The sequence below is a fragment of the Delphinus delphis genome, chromosome 6 (assembly GCF_949987515.2).
Source record: "Delphinus delphis chromosome 6, mDelDel1.2, whole genome shotgun sequence".
In the NCBI taxonomy this organism is placed as follows: domain Eukaryota; kingdom Metazoa; phylum Chordata; class Mammalia; order Artiodactyla; family Delphinidae; genus Delphinus; species Delphinus delphis.
The window spans coordinates 12,562,036-12,581,141 of NC_082688.1; the positions used below are offsets into that span (position 1 = coordinate 12,562,036).

A 19,106-nucleotide genomic window follows, 5' to 3' on the forward strand; every position below is an offset into this window, starting at 1 on the left:
CTCTGTGGCTCGCTGTTGGGCAGAGCAGTGCGCCTGCGTGCCGCCGCTGCGCATGCGCAGACGCTACGTGGCCCACGGCAGTCGGAAGGGGAGTTCAAGGAGACGTGGGCGACGCGGCAGCGGGCACCTCCTCGGGGTCGGGGCTACCGCCGTCATGCCCGGGATAGTGGAGCTGCCCACTCTGGAGGACCTGAAAGTGCAGGAGGTGAGGCTCGTCCGGAGGATAGGCAAGCGGGGCACAGGGCTACAGCTTCCCGGGCCTGGGCCCAGCCCTGCTTGCACTCCGCGGACCCTGGGCCCCGGATCCCCCATCCCCACCCCATGCCCCCAACACTTACACAGGTTGACCCTCGGAGGCCTCCTGGTCAGCTCGGGGAGACCCATCCCTAAGTAGCTCGAGAACTCTCCTCCCCTTCCCCGCAGCAACCTTCGTCTCCTTTACGTGAATAATAGTACTTTTTATTAAGCACCAACCAGGGTCACTTTATTTACTTCATGTCACTTAATACTCAAACTTCCTTGCGAAGTGAGTGTACAACCCCGGGTGCTCCAGTCGAGAGAGAGAGAGAGAGAGAGAGAGAGAGAGAGAGAGAGAGTCACCTTAAAGTAGCATCGTCGGTGCAGAGTGCATTGGAGTGGAGCTAGGAAGCCGCAGAAAAAGGAGATGATATTGGAGAGTGAATTTGCTAACAGCCTGGGAAAGTGTTTGGTAATAGGACATTTAAAGCATTCATTTATTCAAAAACTCTCATTTGAATAATTACCCATACACTGGAAAATAAGAGAGATAGTCCCTGTCCTCATAGAGTTTATAATCTAATAGGGAGACAGAAACATAAAGAGGCAATTACAGTACAGTGTAGTTAGTGCTATGAGAAGTGAAGACCGATAATACTAATTACAGCAGACATGATCAGGCCTTTTCTAGATGTCAGGCAGGTTGCTAATTACAGACATTAATTCATAGGGTCCTTCCAGCAACACTGTAAGGAAGGGTATAATCGATCTCTCCATGTTACAGATAAGGAAACAGGTCCTGAGAGAAGTGATTTGCCCAAGGTCACATGGTAAAGCTGGCATGTGAACCTAGGTCTGATTTTAAAACCCATGCTTTTAAACTACCATATTATGGGGCAAAAGCTCAAAAGAGCGAGAAGGCTTAGCAGAACCTTTTGTATTTTGTGTTTTGCTTTTTGACATGACTCTTTTGTTGGTGGAGAGCAACAGTTGCTGAGCCGGGAGAGGTACCTTGGGCTGAGGCAGGGCTGGAAGCGACTTTCACAAGGCCAGACTGAGCAGTTTGGACTTCATCCTGTAAGTGAGGTGGTGGGGAGAGGTGGAAGATTTTAAGGCAAAAAAAGTGCCAGGACAGGACTGGATAATGAGGCTACACTGGAGGAGAGGGAGGGGACGATGAAAAATTACATGCCAAAAATTATATCCCAGGCCCTGTGTTAAGTGTTTTACCTGCATTATTTCACTTCATCTTATATGCCTGTGAGAATGGCAACTATTATTATATTATTTTAATTATTATAATAAAGTGACATGTACCAAAAGTTGGGGGTGGGGACGTGTGGGTACTGCCAACAGACAGTTTGTTTCTTGCCCGACTGTGAAGCTGGGTTAAGACTTTGAGCTGCTGTGTTTTTCACTGGCGCTTTAATTTGGTTCAGCAGTCATCTGAGGTTCTGCTTCTTGCACGTGTTCTATTTCTGGAATAAACTTGCCTTTAGAGTTCACACAGTTGAATTGAGGAACAGATAATTACATAAATAGCTAAAATACAAAACCAAGTATGATTAAATGCTACAGAAGAGGGGCAGACATGGTTTAAGAAGAGAGGGTAGGATTTGAAGTTGTATCTAAATTCTAGGCCTAACTCTTCGGTTACCTCGATGAGTCACTTTTCCCATTTGCAGACACAGTTATTTTATTTGTAAGTTCTCTGAGGCTATGAAGGGAACAGAGAAAGCACTTCTTGGGTATAATGTAAGACTTGGCTAAATGTCATTTGAAGAATGGCATTTACAGGCAGAGATGGAGAGAAGAACCTTCTAAACAAAGCAGGATCTGAGCAAAGGTAAGCAGGTGAGGCCAAAAATGGGTTCCAGGGAAGTGAGTTCAGTGTCCTAGAGGACAGCCAGCACCTTTTTAAAGTCTGGTGGGTGAGAAGGCCGGAAGGATAGTTGGGATCCGAAGGGTTTGAATACTTAAGTAGAAACTTAGGCCTTATTCTGCTGTTAAGCCTGAATCCTTCAAGGGTTTTGTTGCTAATTTGTTTTAATAACAGTAAAATAAGAATTGTCTTTTAGGACAGCAGCTCTGTGAAGAATGGTTGGAAGAGAGGAATAAGAAAAGCAGGAAACCAATAACTGAGGAAGATATTATTGACCCCCAGCATGATTGGTGACTGTGCTTACAGAGAGGAAAGAATGCATTTATCTAGAATTGATCCGACTTAGCAATGACTTAGATATCAGAGGCAGCAAAGGTTGAGGAATCGGTGTCAGATTTGCAACTTGACAGAACTGGGGAAGCCAGAAGGAGTGGGTTTGAGAAGCAAGTTAAACCCATTTTGGACCTCATTGACCTTCGAGTTATATGACACATGCCTATGGAAAAATAATCAGAAGCTTTGGGCAGGAAAATCCCTGTACACATTAACGATTTTGAGTAAAAATAATGGCCAATATTTATGATGTGCTTCTATGTGCTAGGCACTGTTCTTCATATCTTTAATGTGTGTTAACCCTGACAACAGTTCTATCAACTAAGTACTATCATCCCCCATTTTACATAAATTAAGCAAAATACAAAACCTAGTATAAATTAAGTACTACAAAAAAAAAAGGTGCAGATCTGGTTTAAGGAAGAGAGAACAGGACTAGAAGACTACTCGTAGATTGTGGGACTTTTTCTGCCTCTGTTTCCGCACCTGCAGACCATCTAAACCTGCTGTGCAGTGAGGCTGTTATGGGGACAGATGAGGAAGGGCATTGAAATTCTGTGTTCTTTGAGACAAAGGGAGCTGAATGAATCTGAGAGGGTATTCACAGTAAGCAGCTGTGAAAGGCTGTGGCTTCTGTTGGAACTTGTCAGTATTAGTGAAGAAGCAGGTGAGGGGTGGTGGTGACATCTGAAGTTCTTTGCCTCCTCAGTGATGCAATGGGGAGAGGCCTGATTGGAGGTCACACTTTCTGGTGCTAGTTCTGCACTTGGCACTGACTTGCGGCGCCATCTCGAGCACATTGCTCCTTTTCCTTAGGAAATAAATTCAGTGAGTGGTTCTCAGCCTTGATTTCCCTGTGACAGGGCGCGTGTTTTATGTGCTCAACAACATGGGCATAACCTAGACTGGGATAAGACCTCTACACTTGTGGGGAAGTAAAGCAAAGAAAGCCATAGGCTTTTGGAGGCGTGATAGCTGTGAAGGCATCGGAGTAATTAAATCAGCCATTTAAAGATGTTTTAAGACATTTGACAAGGAAATAAATGCAGCTAACTTAATTTTTTAAATATATTAAGCTTTAAAAAAAGTTTGCGTCTTGATTTTTCAGTCTCCCAGCTCTTTACAGGTAATATAGCAAGCAAACGTGTACCACTCAATTAACGTAAGTAAACTATTATCAAAAACTGGAATACAAAATTTTACAGATTTTTAAATGAGCATATTAGAATTGTCATGGCAAATTTCACTTACATCCTAAATTTACCTTTGCTTTGATAATTAGAACAGTTGTAATATTAGTAGTCATAGTCATAACTTTATTCTTCTCTTCCTATAGTGTGTAGATGAATTATCTCTTCATCTTTCCTTGCCTTTTATCTTATTACAAATATTAATAATTTAACCTAAGCTGTGTGAAATTCCTGAAAAATGAAATTATAAAATTTTTATTGTTATAAAAATAATAATTATAAAATTATTCTCATGTAAAAGTTCTTAATACATATTTGCAGATCAAATCCAGGGGTATCTTAAGGCATAATGCACTAGGACAAACTAGATTTTATTCTAGGTACAATGGGTCAGTTTTAGAAAATCTGTTAATACTCTACATTTATAGATTAATGAAAAAGAAACCTGAAAATTTCAGTCTTTCCTGGTGGAGGAAACAACAGTGCAACAAAGCCATTTATGGTTAGAAAGAAACTTCCCTAATGAGGAACGTCCAACAAGTATATCCCAGACACCAACAGCCAATATCATACCAAACTACTTTAAAGTTTAGAACAAGGCAAGGACGCCTACTGCCATTGCTGTTTGTCTGTATCATCCTGGGAAGTTTTGGTCAGAGCATTAACATAGGGAAAGAGAAGAAGAAGGAAAAAAAGATATAAGTATCAGAGAGGAAGGGAGGCAGTTTTTATTTGTAAATGGAAGCTTCTCTCTTAATCCTCTTGAGTTTCCTATTAGAACTGACAAGAGTTCAGTAGACTATGGCTACAGAGAAGATACAGTGTAAAAACAAGCAGTAACCAACTTGAAAATCTAAGGGAAAAATGTCCCATTTAGATAGTATCCAAAATGTGAGAATACTGAGGAATAAACAAGAAATATGCAAGTTTCCTGTATGAAGGAAACTGTAATTTTGACCAAAGAAAGTGAGAATGAGCTAAATAAATGGAGAGACATACTGTGTTCTGGATGAGAAGGCATCATTCATGTATTCTTAACTCTCTTGTAACTGTTACCTCCCCTGCTGCTGGCACAGAGTGAGTGCTCAACAGCTGCTTGTGCTGGGGCGCCGTTTTGGGTGCTTGGTGGACCATGGTAAACACCACCTTAATTAGTTTAACTTAGGGAGAACGGACATCTTTACAGTAGTCGACCTCTGTTAAAAACAAAATGCTGGGGCTTCCCTGGTGGCGCAGTGGTTGAGAGTCCTCCTGCCGATGCAGGGGACACGGGTTCATGCCCCGGTCCGGGAAGATCCCACATGCCGCAGAGCGGCTGGGCCCGTGAGCCATGGCCGCTGAGCCTGTGCGTCCGGAGCCGCAACGGGAGAGGCCACAACAGTGAGAGGCCTGCGTACCGAAAAAACAAACAAAAAACCCCAAAATGCCTACCCTCTTGGAGCTTACGTTCCAGTGGTCACAGATAGAGTGACCACTGGTGCTAGCTTATCTAAGATGATTAGGGAAAGACTGAGATAAAATGTGAGCAGAGACCCGATAGTGTAACAGTGCCCTTTCCTTCCTAATTTGTTGTATAACTAGACTTAGTACAATTCCAATGGGAGTTATTGGAGCAAGGGTGTTCATCTGTAAGAACAGCCAGAACGGTTTCGAAAGGGATGAATAGTGAGGAGGATGGTCTTCCCAGACAACGAACAGTAATTCAAACATGTGCTATCAGCACAGGAAGAGGTGGTGCAGAAAGGAGGCTACAGGACCCCTGCTGCAGCAGCTGCTAGACAGGCTCTGGACTGTACCGTGAGCTGGCTGTGGCTACACTGTGCTTCTCAAGAAAATGTGCTGGGGTGCAAGTGAGTGAGACTGACACTGTCGTAGGGATGGCTGCCTTGGATACACTCTATAATTTTAAAAAGTTCACAGATTTGGTTCTTTATTATTAATAATAACTTGCTAAGCTAGATGCTCTTACTCATCCCTTCCAGTCTCTAATCTTCTGTGAGTCTGTCATCTTCTGGGAATCTTATATATCCTCCACTGTTACTTTTATTCCTGGAGAGGAGACTTGTCAGTGCTCCTCAGGGTTGGTTCCTCCCCATACATCCCAGAAGCCTCCATCTTCCTTCAGAGCTCCACTTTCTCTCTCATAAAGATCTAAGGATTCCATTCGGGCTGCCATTTCCTTATGTCTAAAATGGGGATGGGGATGGTAATATCAGCCTGATGAGATTATTACGAAGGTGTGGAAAATCATACATGTGAAAACTCTGTGATCTCTGAAGCACCGTAGATCATAAGGGATTATTACAGAGTCCCCTGTCTTTAGTGTTCTTGACAAAGTCAGAACAGGGCTACCTTCATGTTCCCTCTATCTTGACCAGCATGAGGTGAGGTTAAAGAAGTGGTGTCCTGGTACAAATCTGGTCCTTCTCTGTTCCTCTCCCCAGGTGAAAGTCAGTTCTTCTGTGCTGAAAGCTGCGGCCCATCACTACGGAGCTCAGTGCGATAAGCCCAACAAGGAGTTCATGCTCTGCCGGTGGGAAGAGAAGGACCCGAGGCGGTGTTTAGAGGAAAGCAAGCTTGTCAACCAGTGTGCCCTGGACTTCTTTAGGTAAGATCTTTTCACGTCAGTGCCCACTGGTTGCAACATCAAGGTATGTGTATCTCCGTGAACATCCAGCTAATTAAATGGAAGGATAAGTTTACTAATTTTAGTAGGGAATGGAAGGCTTTGCAGTCACGTAGACCAACGTAGAGCACACAATGAAGGAGAGTTCTTTCTGTTCTTTATTACTTGGCACTTTTTTTTTTTTTTTTAAAGTATAGTTGATATACAGTGTTGTGTTGGGACTTCCCTGGTGGTCCAGGGGTTAAGACTCCATGCTTCCAATGCAGGGGGCATGAGTTCCATCCCTGGTCGGGAAGCTAAGATCCCACATGCCATGTGGCCTAAATAAATAAATGAAATTACAATGTGTTAATTTCTGCTGTACAGCAAAGTGATTCAGTTATACACATATATATTCTTTTTCATATTCTTTTCCATTATGGTTTATCACATGATATTAAATATAGTTCCCTGTGCTATACAGTAGGACCTTGTTGTTTGTACATCCTATATATAATAGTTTGCATCTGCTAATCCCAAACTCCCAATCTTTCCCTCCCCCATCCCGCTTGGCAACTATAAGTTGGTTCTCCATATCTGTGAGTCTGTTTCTATTTTGTAGATAAGCTCATTTGTGTCATATTTTAGATTCTACATATAAGTGATATCATATGATATTTGTCTTTCTCTTCCTGACTTACTCAGTATGATAATCTCTAGGTCCATCCATGTAGCTGCAAATGGCATTAGTTTATTCTTTTTTATGGCTGAGTACTATTCCAGTGTGCGTGCGTGCGTGTGTGTGTGTGTGTAGACCACATCTTCTTTATTGATTCCTCTGTCAATGGACATTTAGGTCACTTCCATGTCTTGGCTATTGTAAATAGTGGCAAGTTCTTTAATCTCCATGAACCCCAACTTCCAAATTGTAGAGTAATACCTATCATAAGATTGTTGTGAGAAATTTGAAAAGGCACATAAAAACAGCTTAGCACAGGGCTTGCTTATAGGCATTTACTAGATTGTTATCATTATCATTACTACAGAACACACAGTTATGATGGAAAGGAAAGGTGTTCAGAGTCAAGTGTTGAGGTAGGCCACTGTACTTGATATATAAGTAAAAAAAATCCAAATTATAATTGTGGAAAAATGTTTTAACCATATTAGTCAGAACTCTATTAAAAAGGACAGAAACTCAACTCAGAGGGAATTGGCTCATGTCACTGTAAAGTCCAGAAATAGGACTGGCAGGACTGGATTCAAGGGCTTAAATAATTTCACACCTACTTGGTATCTTTTGGCTTCACCTCTTATCCCCCACCCCCAGTTTCTTAGTCCTGCTTTCTCCGTCAAATTCATTTTCAAAGAGATCCTCTCCTTGCTTTAGCAGCAATGGCCACCAGCCAGTCCAAGCTGCTGTGCTCCTTGCTTAGCAGACCCAGACAAAGAGTGCCACCCAGTAGCATGAGCAGTGGTCCCTGGACTGAGTCTCATTGGCCTGGCTGGTCAACTTCATGTGCATATCTTTGAATCAGTTGTGTTTCAGGAGATAAAATGCTGTGAGTGGTCAGGTCTAAAGTGGGGAGTAGACTTAGATTCATCTAAATCACATTGCCGAGCGATAGGGAGGGGTTGTTCCCCAAAGGAAAATTCGAAGGATGTTCCAGAAGAATAGAGAATGACTGCTGGCTAGGCAAAACCTTACAATGACGCTAGAGGAAACAAAAATTGCTTCACACAATAGCTACTTTCCTTCTTTCTCGCTTCTGCTGTCTTTGTCCACGTGCAGAGATATTTTTGTGCTTAAAGTCATGGTGTGTGTACATTTGAAAATTCATTTTTTCACTTGAAACTATTGGAAACATTCTTTCAAGTTGATCTGTCTTCATGATCATCATTTTTCATGGCTGTGTAATATTCCATCAGTAGATAAACCAGGCATAATTTTGTTATTAAACATCATTATTGATTGTTTTGGATAAATCTGCAGTGATTACGTTTGTGTAGAGATCATTTTCATTTTATAATTAATTCCTTGGCATAAATTTCCCAGCAGTGAGATTATTCTTTAAAAGGTTTTGAACATGATTTATGGCTCTTGAATTACAGTTGGAAGTTGGGCCAGTTTATGCTGTCCTCAGCCTGTATCCTGGTATCCGTCTCCAGCATTGCATATTATTTAAATATTTGATAGGTACAAAGTGGTGTTTTACTCTTGCTTGAATTTGCATTGATTTGATTGCTAATAAGGTGGAATGTGTGTTCCCTTAAAATTTTTTTATTTTCTAAGAGAACTTTGGCAAAGTATTTTTCCTTTGACTCAGAGGGAGCATGTTTAAGTGGGAAATGTTTGGATTTCACAAGCTCCTGAGGTGCTGAACTAGCTTGCTGTAAGCACTAGTAGGTAATTGTCTATTAGTGTGAGTGCCAGGGTAACAGAGCCCAGGACATAGACCTAAGTACCAGAGTGATGGTTTGCAGCCTTTCTTCCGCTGCAGCATATTGGAGGAGTCCAAAACTCCAACTGGACACGGTTGCTCACCACCATCGCGATTCTTAAGTCGAAGCTAGGGGGGTGCAGTTTTGTGTACCGTAGAAATGCAGGTCGTTGAGGCTAGAGGTAACCCAGAAAAGCTCCCGAGGCTTTGACATTCCTTCTTCCTTCCTCTTAACACATCCCATCACCCCCAAGGCTATACTCAAAATAGCTGCAAAGAGGGCTTCCCTGGTGGCGCGGTGGTTGAGAGTCCGCCTGCCGATGCAGGGGACGCGGGTTCGTGCCCCGGTCCGGGAAGATCCCACATGCCGTGGAGCGGCTGGGCCCGTGAGCCATGGCCGCTGAGCCTGCGCGTCCGTCCGGAGCCTGTGCTCCGCAACGGGAGAGGTCACAACAGTGAGAGGCCCGCGTACCGCAAAAAAAAATACCTGCAAAGGTATAAGAAACTGGTGCCCCTTGGTTGCCTCCCAGGAGGGGAACCGAGCAGGAATGGAAAGCCAAGTTTTCTTTATGTATTTCCTTCGGCCACCTCCGAGGTTCTTCCCGAGATGTGTTAAATACGATTCCTGTGTTGAGTGTAGCTAGATTCTTGGAGTGTGACAAGCAAATACTTCATTATTATTCCACCGGGGGAAGGAGGTGCTCCACGCTTCTTCCACTGCCTCAAATATGGCTTTTACATAAAATAACAGTATTTTATTCTCGTTTGACTTTGCATTTATTTGATTACTAGCAAAGCTGAATGGTGAGAGAAGGGGAATTTCGCGAAATAATGGAGGCTTATCCCTTTTATACACAAAAGTTAGTTTTTCTTCAGCCATTTCTGGTTACCACAAAATGAATTATATGCTATGTTGCTTCTTAACAGAGAGCAAATATAATTTAACTTTCTTCCTAATGACAAGGATTAATCTCTGTTTTTGTTCAGTGCCTGAGTAGAATGAAGTCTTTTGAGCTTTGGAGGCGTGCGGGGCAGGTTGCCTCTACACTGATCGACCCAGGATCAGAAGATCCTTGTTAGTTTGTGAATTTGCTTTTTATAGTCTGTCTCCTCCTTTGTCAAGGTCTGTCACCTCTGACTTCTGTCAGCATGCCCATCTCTGAGTGCGCCTCCTTCTCTTCTAAATTTGCGAAGTGGGTAATCTTTAGATTGGATCTAAGAAGAATAAATAGGTCCCAAGTGAGGAGTTCTAAGTGAAATATATATGCTTAGACCACAGTCTTTTGACATTTCTATTCATTTGTTTTTGCTACACAAAGAAATTAGGTCTTATTCCTTAGAAATCTTTTTTTACATATTGTTTCTCAGCCTGAGGCTCTCCAAGTGGTCTTGTAAGTGAGGTAAGCGTATTCCCGTACCTTTCAAAAAGCAAGGCTGTGTGTATGAGGTCTGCACCAAATTTTTCCCCACTTTTTTGTTTTTCATCGTTTTGCAAAGAGCTGCCCCTGATCAAGCCCTCTTTTCCAGGCAGATAAAGCAGCACTGTTCGGAGCCTTTTACAGAATACTGGACCTGCATCGATTACTCCGGCTTGCAGTTATTTCGTCGGTGTCGCAAACAGCAGGCGAAGTTTGACGAGTGTGTGTTGGACAAACTGGGCTGGGTGCGACCCGACCTGGGGGAGCTGTCAAAGGTAACACAGTTTCCTGCTGCTCTCTCCCTCCCTCCCTCCCTCCCTCCCTCCCTCTCTCTCTCTCTCTCTCTCTCTCACACACTCGCTAAGGGTGGGGAAAGGCAGGGGGTGGTCCGGAATGGGTCTTCTGTGAGTACAGATCTGATGTGACAAATCCAGACTGACCAGTCAGCTTCATTAGGGAGTGGTTATACACAGTCCAGAGGGAGTTTATTTAATAGAAGTGTTCCTTTAAATAGCTCGCCCAGCATGTGCAGATTGGTTTTTGATTAATTAGCTAACTCAAGAACAGAAGGGAGTAGATTAGGATAAACAAAATGTTAGGGGCACCGTCAGTTGAAAACATTGAGTTTATTGTGGGGAAATAGGTTTGAGGTGATGCCACATTTTTCAGGAACATACCTGAGATTAAAAAAAAAAAAAAAGTAATGCCTATAGTTTAAAAAGCTTGTTTTTCTGTTCTTTCTCCCATATTTCCTGTCTCAGTTGTGACACCACCATCTGTTGAACCCTCAGAGGGAGAAACCTGAATGTCTTTTTTCTTCACTTAGCACTCTTTCTTCCTTTATCCAGTCCTCAATCCCTGTAGCATCTCCTGGAATATTGGTTTGAATCCTCTCACTGTCCCCCACTTCCTGGACAGGAGTTCTTAACTGGGCTACATGCATTTCTGGGAGGGGAGGATGGATCACTATAGGCGTGATCTGTGTGGAAAATAAGTCAAATATCACTTTCCTTTAAAAAAAAAAAACAACTTTTCAAGGGGACTCCTATTTGCTTGCAAAACAAAGCATCCCCTCCATATCCTGACATGCTACAGCCCTTTGTGATCTGACCCATCCCTGGCTTCTTAAGCACTGTCACCCTCCATGCCCTCTGGGAAGCATAGTAGCAAGGCATGGAGGGAAGAACTCTGGTTTGAATGGAGACTGAGAGTGGATTTGAATGGTAGTTTCCTGACTTAATTGCTGTGGGTCCTTGAGCAAATTTCTTAACATTTCCTATCCTACCCCATTTATAAGATGGGACCAGTCTTAATCCCTGTTTTTCTGTGAGGATTAAGCTACGGAGCCTGTGTGAATCCCCAGCATAGCACCCGGCACATAGGTCCACAGTTAATGTTCGTTCCCTCCCTTTGTGTGTGGCATCTGTGGATAGTTGGTTCTTAAGCTTTCTGCCATAAGTAGAGGAATGGTTAAGCAATTTTTTTGTGTGTGTATCTGGCATATCTTTACTTCGGATATCTTCTTTGCTGCACCAAACAAATTATTTTATTTATTTTTATTTAAAATAAATTTTTATTGGGCTTCCCTGGTGGCGCAGTGGTTGAGAGTCCGCCTGCCAATGCAGGGGACACAGGTTCGTGCCCCAGTCTGGGAGATCCCGCGTGCCGAGGAGCGGCTGGGCCCGTGAGCCATGGCCGCTGAGCCTGTGCTCTGCAACGGGAGAGGCCACAACAGTGAGAGGCCCACGTACCGCAAAAAAAAAAAAAAAATTATTGAAATATAGTTGATTTACAATGTTGTGTTACTTTCAGGTGTACAGTAAAGTGATTCAGAGATATATATATGTGTATATATATACACATATATATATTTTTTACATTCACTTCATTATAGGTTATTACAAGATACTGAGTATAGTTCCTTGTGCTATACAGTAGGTCCTTGTTGGTTATTTATTTTATATATATAGTAGTGTGTATATTTTAATTCCAAATGAACAGATTATTTTCAATAGTTGATAATTCGAAGTTGGAAAGTGGTGGAACTTTTACATAGAATCGAGAAAACTACCGTTTCTCATTTCTGTCTCACGAAAGGAGAATTTACAAATCATGTTGTTAAGAAAGCATTTTTATTCCTGAATCTTTGTAATAACATTTTTAAAAACCTGTAAAAGGAAAACGTACTGTTATCTGAACTCTCTTCAAAAGTGTATTTCTTTAAGAGGATTCTCAGCTTTAGTTATACTTAAGTTCAGTATTCGGTCTCTTTCTAAGAACGGTCATAATTGGCTGGACAAAGCCTCCATTTTAGCGTCATTCACTTGTGCATTCTGGTTCCACTGGCTTGCCCTTCCCTCCTGTTTGCCCCCAGTGAATTCATACTCACTCGTCCAGTCTCAGCTCAGGTGTCAGGTCTGTCTTTGAAGTTTCTGGCTCTCCTAGGCAGGATTGCTCTCTCTCACCCATAATTCCATTGTGCTAATAATATTAATATTGAAAATAACTAACGGAGCACCTGTTCCATACATCAGGTGCTTCATGTATATTACTCTAATAACCCTAGGAGCTACTACTAGCTCCGTTTTACAGATAGGAAATTGAAGGTTAAGTCAGGTGCCCAAGGTGATTTACTTAGTAATTAGTTTGACCACATGCTTCTGCTCCTTTTCTATTTTGAGTGTGGTGCAGAAGAGGAAGTTGCTTTATTGTCCTTTCCCAGTAATTTGTCCTTTAAAGGGGTCCTTTTATTTTTTCTAGATTTATTGCATAGACATCTTGAATTCCTTAAAGGAGCTTCAGATGCCAGCTGGAGGCATTTGGAATACTCTGTCAAGCAGTAAGGAACCATTAGTGATCTCTAATTATAGCAGAGAGATGAGAAAACTGTTTTAAAAGCAAATAAAAAACTATTCTGGACTTGTAGTCAGAAGACTGGGGTTCCAGCTCCAACTCTTGACATTTGCTGTGTCTTGATCTTAGACAAGCCAGCCATCTCTGCTCCTCTTCCATGAACTCGAGATAATTATGCCTCAGAGGGTGGTTATAATAAGAATTATGTGACTGTGTCCATGAAAGCTCTGTTCACAATAGATGGTGTTCGAATTTGTACATCTGGGAAGATTGATCTGGTCACAGTATGTGGAGTGGCTTAGGAGGCCACCAGATAACAAGACTACTGATAACCACGGCCTTCTGTCTTTCTGCCTCTCTGGGCCTGTTTCCTCATCTTTAAAATGAGAACAATTTCTGCTGGGTTTCTGATGGAGACTTCTGTGGGTTTCAGTGGGTGTCAAACGCCGTCCTCCTCTCTCCCCGGGACCCCAGTTGGCTCCCTCTCTCGCCTGGCCCATTGGCTCAGCACCCCCGTCTAGCTTCTGCTCCTTCCGGCCTGGCCTGCAGACGTGAGTAAGTTACTTCCCTGCTCCAGTGGCACCTGTTGCCCTTGGGTTAAAATTCAAGCATCTTTGTGTGTCGTTCATCACCTGGCTTCCATATCTCAGTGTCGAGCATTCTGTGAGAGCACGGGCTTCGGAGCAGGCAGATCTCACTTCAGGTCCATCCACCGTTAGCTGGGGGGTCCCAGTGAACCTGCAGGTTGACCTTCGAGGAGTGTGAGAGTGAACTGGAGTAACGCGCTTGGCGTCACGTCTAACAACAGGACGTGCTTGGTGAGGGGCCGCCTCTCGCTGCGCTCTGCGCGCGGCCCGTGCTTCGGCTGCCCCAAGGCCGCGCCCCTGTCTCGGTGTGCACTGTGGGCTTCCTGGAAGGTCTTTTCCTCTCCAATCTTCCTGGTTGGCTCCTGCTCACCCCTCAAGAGGAAAGTAAACGTTGCCCCCTCAGAGCCAGGCCGAGGACGCGTGGCCGTGCGGAGGAGGCCTTGCTGTCCTAGCGCTCATTCGTCTCTCGGTCACCGTGACCGCTTAGGAAGGCCTGGGTGCTTTTCCGGGCTGACTCCTTCACTGAGGACAGTGTGAATCGTGCTCTCTTCCATACCCCTAACTTCTTCCATGTGGAATGACACAAAGTAGGCCTTCTTCGATGTTTATTCAGGGTAAGTGTGATTTGCTAGGGCTCTATGGATGGGGAGTGACTGAGGCAGCCAGGGTGGAGAGGAGACCGCGGGAGGTGGGTTCATGCTCACAGCTTCTCCACCTGCCCCTCAGCTCTGCTTCTCCTCTTTTACCCGCTGCAGGTCACCAAAGTGAAAACAGATCGGCCTTTACCAGAGAATCCCTATGACTCAAGAGCAAGGCCAGAGCCCAGCCCTGAGACGGAAGGAGATCTGAAGCCCGCCAGACATGGCAGCCGCCTCTTTTTCTGGACCATGTGAAGATGGGTCCATGGCCCACACCCAGTCATGCACCCAGGCAGCGGTGATGAAAACTCTCCTGTAGTTTCGTCAGCCGATAGAGGGCTCTTTCCAGAATCACAGACATTAACAAAAACATTAATTTATGTGACTTGGCAGTTATTCTATACCGTTTCCTGCCCATTAAAAATTTTAAAGGAAACAGTTGTATTTTATTATGTTTTATATAACCTTTTGGCCTTTAAAGATGACTTCCCCTTGCTTTTTGTGCTTGTGGTCCTGCCTGTTCCTTTCTCTTTGCTTCAAGTAGGCATTTGCCAGTGTGGCAGGGGCGCCGTGCGGGGTCACAGGCAAGTGGCTGTGAAGGGAAGGCTTTGTCGCCTGCGGCGGCGCCTCGGGGCCCGCGTGGGCTCACACATTTTGAAGCCTCAACTTTCTTTCTTCCCATCCAACCTCTCCGACAAACAGAGTTCCCTGAAGGTCACACAGGGAAGCATCCAGGGTAGGAGAAGTACAGAAACACGAGCCTCGTGACTCAGGCCGTGGGCGGGGCTCCTGGCGTGGTCTTCTGCAGTCTCGCTCAAAGTTCCTTAAAGAACCAAACTTCCACCACTTCCCCTTGATAGCCTATCCTCAAGCATTATAACCCAGATGTTTTTCCTGATAGACAAGGGAGTTGGAGGCTGAGCTCCCAGCTCCAAAGCCAGGAAGTCGGGAGGTCTGAGTGTCAGTTCCAGCCTTGGGTGTGTTTCTTAACCTCTTGTGAGAGGTTGAATTTGAGGACAAACTAAAGGGAACGTGCTTATCTACCTCCTGGGCAGGTTAAAGCCACAAGTATTTATAAAGCTCTTTGGTTCAAAGCACTGTTATGTCTTTCTTTTCCCTTTCATTCAATTCCTTTTTCACTACTAGGCTATTTCCTCTCCATCTGACTGGGGGTCACTTTACACCTTCTGGTCGTGGCCTTATATTGCATATGACCCTGCGTAAGTCTCAGCTCCCTGGGCCTTGCTTTCCCATTTGCAGAGCCCTGGAAAGCAGAGTTGTATGGAGTCTTTATAAAGGCCTTTCCAACTCCTAGGTACTCGAAGTGGGGAGATTGCAGTGAGGCATTAGTCTGTTGCCCAAAGTGTTAGGACAGAACACAAAGCATTGGAAGATGCGCCTTGCCCCCCACCCAGTTCTGACCCCTCATTTGGGAGCATTTTGGCTAAACCTTACTCGTCTGCAAAAGCTTGCCAGCCACCGTTGCCTTATTCTCCAATTTCAGAAGAAAAAGAATAGATTCTTAAATTTTTAAAACAGCTAAGGCAACACCCGTTAACCCCTTGCGGGCCCAGTCATTGGAAGTCATCCCTGGTGGGGAAAGTACAAGCAGGCCTGCAGATTTGTCCTTATGATAACCTCAGACTATGTGTTGCTTCCTAGGTTCTTTCTGCAAAGGAAGCTGGGACTTGCATCAGTAATAACAAATATTCATTGAGCCCTGTGCCTTGTGCCCAGTGCTTTACATGTGTCAACTCCTTCAATGCTCAGAGCCCTTTGAAAGAGTTTCTGATAAGTCGTTTCACAGGTGGAGGAGCTAACGCCTAGGGAGAGGTTAAGAAGCCCCATTCCTCCTTCCTATATGAAATAGTGGATGTGGGATACAAATGAAAATCGTCTGGTTCCAATGGCCGCATCCTTGTCCTTCAAAGTCATCAGTGGTTCTCAGCCTTGTCTGCACGTTGGAATTACTGGGAGGCCCTGAAATACTGATGTTGGGATCCTACCCCGGAGAGATTCTGATGTAATTTGTCTGCACTATGGCCAGGCCGTGGAGGTTTTGAAAGCTCCCCAGGTTGCTCTAAGGTGGAAACCAAGGTCTAGGGCCCCTGATTGATTGAAGCAGGTCCAAGAGGTTAAGTGCTAGTAGGTACGTGGCTGAGATTTAAACCCAGATATGCCTGATTCCAAAGCCCTTAGTCTTCCTCTGTTCTGATGCATACACATCACCTGAGGTCTTATTAAATGATTCTAAGTCGATAGGTCTGGAGTGACATCTGAGATTTCTAGTAAGTTGGTGGTGCTGATGTTGCTGGTCCATGGACCACACTTTGGGTAATGAGGGAATAAACCACCGTATCTGAGCGCAGGATCTATGATTAATCTATCTGGCTGCAGTGTCTAGCGCCAGGCCCTCCCTGGAAGTTACTTCACTTCTTTAGAATCAGAGCAACAAGTCTTGAACTGTTAATGGCTTCAAATTCGACTCTAGGATGTTTTAACTTTTGCCCAAGTTGGACAGAAGTTCTTGCCTTGCCTCCTCCTTGCTCTGAATTCCTTGAACGAAGAAATTCACTTTGGCTTTCCTGTGTTCTTGATGGAATCACACCACATCATAGCCTTCTAGGACTGAAGAGTCTTAAGTAAAGACAGAATTCCTAAAATCTCTCACCCCAGACGGGTTCACAATTTCAGTAGGTAAAAAGGTCACAGCACAATTTGAAAGCAGTCGGTGCGAAGAATCTCTGAGCAGGGCGTCAAATAATAGAAAGTCTTCCTGCTGGTTTGGCTTAAGAATAATGAGGCTGACTCCTCACATTCCCAAAGGAAAGTTATCTGCCCCCTTTCCTCTGCCAAGCCTGTTCCTGTCTTCCCTATCGGAGGGAATGGCGTCTCCATCCTTCCAGTGTCAAAACATGAGATGCTCCCGTGACTCCTGCGCACTGCTCTCCGTGTTCCAGTCCCACAGCAAGTCCTGTTGAGTTCCTTCTATAACCTTTCACGTCTGTTACTTCCTCTTTTATCTCAACTGTCACTGTCCTAGCCTGGTTTTGTTCCCCTTGCTTGGGTTATTACCACCACTGCCTAACTGGTCTCCCACCGCCATCTCGCCATCCAGACCACGCCCCAACTTGCTGCCGTGCCTCTGCCACTCGAAAACCTTCAGTGGCTCCTGAATGGCTATTAACTAAAGCCCAGATCCTTACCGGCATCCTGACACGCTGTAATCTGCCCTTAGCCTGGCCCATTTCCTGTACCACTATCTGACTCCTTGTCACAGACCCTACAGTCGCCCAAATGCCATCCCTCAAGAGAGTTTTCCAACTTCCAACTCTTCACTAATGCCGCCACCATCCACTTGCTGGGAAACAATCCTGCCCCCATCTCTGCCTCTTGAAAGTCGACCCATCTCTCAAGGCAAACACTAATGCTGTCTTCCCCAGGAAACGTCCCTTCCTACAGCCACAAGTGCTCTTTCCTGCCCCTTTGTTCCCATGACACAGTATGGCATGAGGGTTAAGCACAAGGACTCTGGAGTTGGGCTGTCTGGATCTGAATCCAGGCTCTGTTGTTTCATAGCTGTGTGACCCCAGGCAAGTTACTTAACCTTTCTGTACTTTCTTTTCCTCATCTGTAAAATGGGGGGAACAATGATAGTACCTACATTCTGGGACGGCTCTGAGGATTTAATGAGGTTTACACATGAAATGCTTTGTACAGTGTTGGCAAATGGTAGCAATTGTCACAGCACTCTATTTGAGTAATGCCTGTCATGGCACTGGGTGTTATCTTGTTTCCCCTGGTCTTAGTACTGTAAGATCTGGCCTTCTGTCTTATTTATATGTCTATATTCTAGTGCCCAATACATGAAAGACATCAGAAAATGATTAAACTATACCCCACGTTTATCTTTCTGAAGAACTTCCAACCCCCCTCCTTGCTATAGAGCAACAAACCAACACATTAATTATGTAGAGATAGGAGTAAATCTTTTTTTTTTTTTTTTTTTTGCGGTACGCGGGCCTCTCACTGTTGTGGCCTCTCCCGTTGCGGAGCACAGGCTCCGGACGCGCAGGCTCAGTGGCCGTGGCTCATGGGCCCAGCCGGTCTGCGGCATGTGGGATCTTCCCGGACCGGGGCACGAACCCATGTCCCCTGCATCGGCAGGTGGACTCTCCACCACTGCGCCACCAGGGAAGCCCAGGAGTAAATCTTTGAGATTAAATTGCCCCCTTTGTAGGCATCAGGTCCTAGCTGAAATGCTCTTTGGTATAATCAAAGATGTACTCTCACGCTCTGAACTGGATCAGGGCATACTTCGGCTTTAAATATACCAGTTGCTTCTACCACATAGGAAGTCTCTGTTCGGGGTTGTGACATCTCTTTGTGTCTTGAGCATTTGTCACATGTGTCACGGGTAATTTTACTAAGATACTAAAATTCATAAATGTATTTGCTTAACAAAAATAAATTAGAACAGAGTCAAGAGATGAGGGAGAGGGGACCCCAGACTTCATCTGAGGAGTAGATCTGGGTGGTAGATCTGAGAAACACATGTGGGTTGTCTGGTTCCAAGGCCACACGCTTATTCTTCAGGGTCATTGAATCTTACCCTTGGATGTACATTGGAATCACCTGGAGACCTTTAAATACTGACGTCCAGATCCCACCCCCAGATCTTCCGGTCTCACTGGTGTGCGGTGTGGCACGGGCATACAGATTTTGTAATCATAATATGGCACCTGCTCACTTATGCCCAACCATACTTTCTTCGATGGGAGGGAAGGGGTATTTGCAGCTAGAACCCTGGAAATACATTCATTAATTCTTTAATTCATTCGGCAAATGTCTGACGTCTTGCTTCGTGCTACTTACCATGCTAGGCAGGAATGATGAGCAAGACGGACGGGCCCTGCTGTCAT

General features: G+C 44.5%; 1 protein-coding gene across 1 annotated transcript; it reads left to right on the forward strand.

Annotated features, from left to right (window-relative positions):
* Window positions 1–50: 50 nt before the first annotated feature.
* NDUFA8 (NADH:ubiquinone oxidoreductase subunit A8) lies at window positions 51–14,620 on the forward strand. The gene is made up of 4 exons (XM_060014201.1): window positions 51–205; window positions 6,087–6,250; window positions 10,216–10,381; window positions 14,302–14,620. Exons 1-4 carry the CDS (start codon window positions 53–55, stop codon window positions 14,437–14,439), a joined length of 621 nt encoding a protein of 206 aa, XP_059870184.1. The 5' UTR covers window positions 51–52; the 3' UTR covers window positions 14,440–14,620.
* Window positions 14,621–19,106: the final 4,486 nt, after the last annotated feature.

Coding starts and splice junctions, on each gene's coding strand:
- NDUFA8 (XM_060014201.1), top strand. CDS start 53: ATGCGCAGACGCTACGTGGCCCACGGCAGTCGGAAGGGGAGTTCAAGG. Junction 206..6,086: donor AGGACCTGAAAGTGCAGGAG/GTGAGGCTCGTC, acceptor TCCTCTCCCCAG/GTGAAAGTCAGTTCTTCTGT. Junction 6,251..10,215: donor TGTGCCCTGGACTTCTTTAG/GTAAGATCTTTT, acceptor CCTCTTTTCCAG/GCAGATAAAGCAGCACTGTT.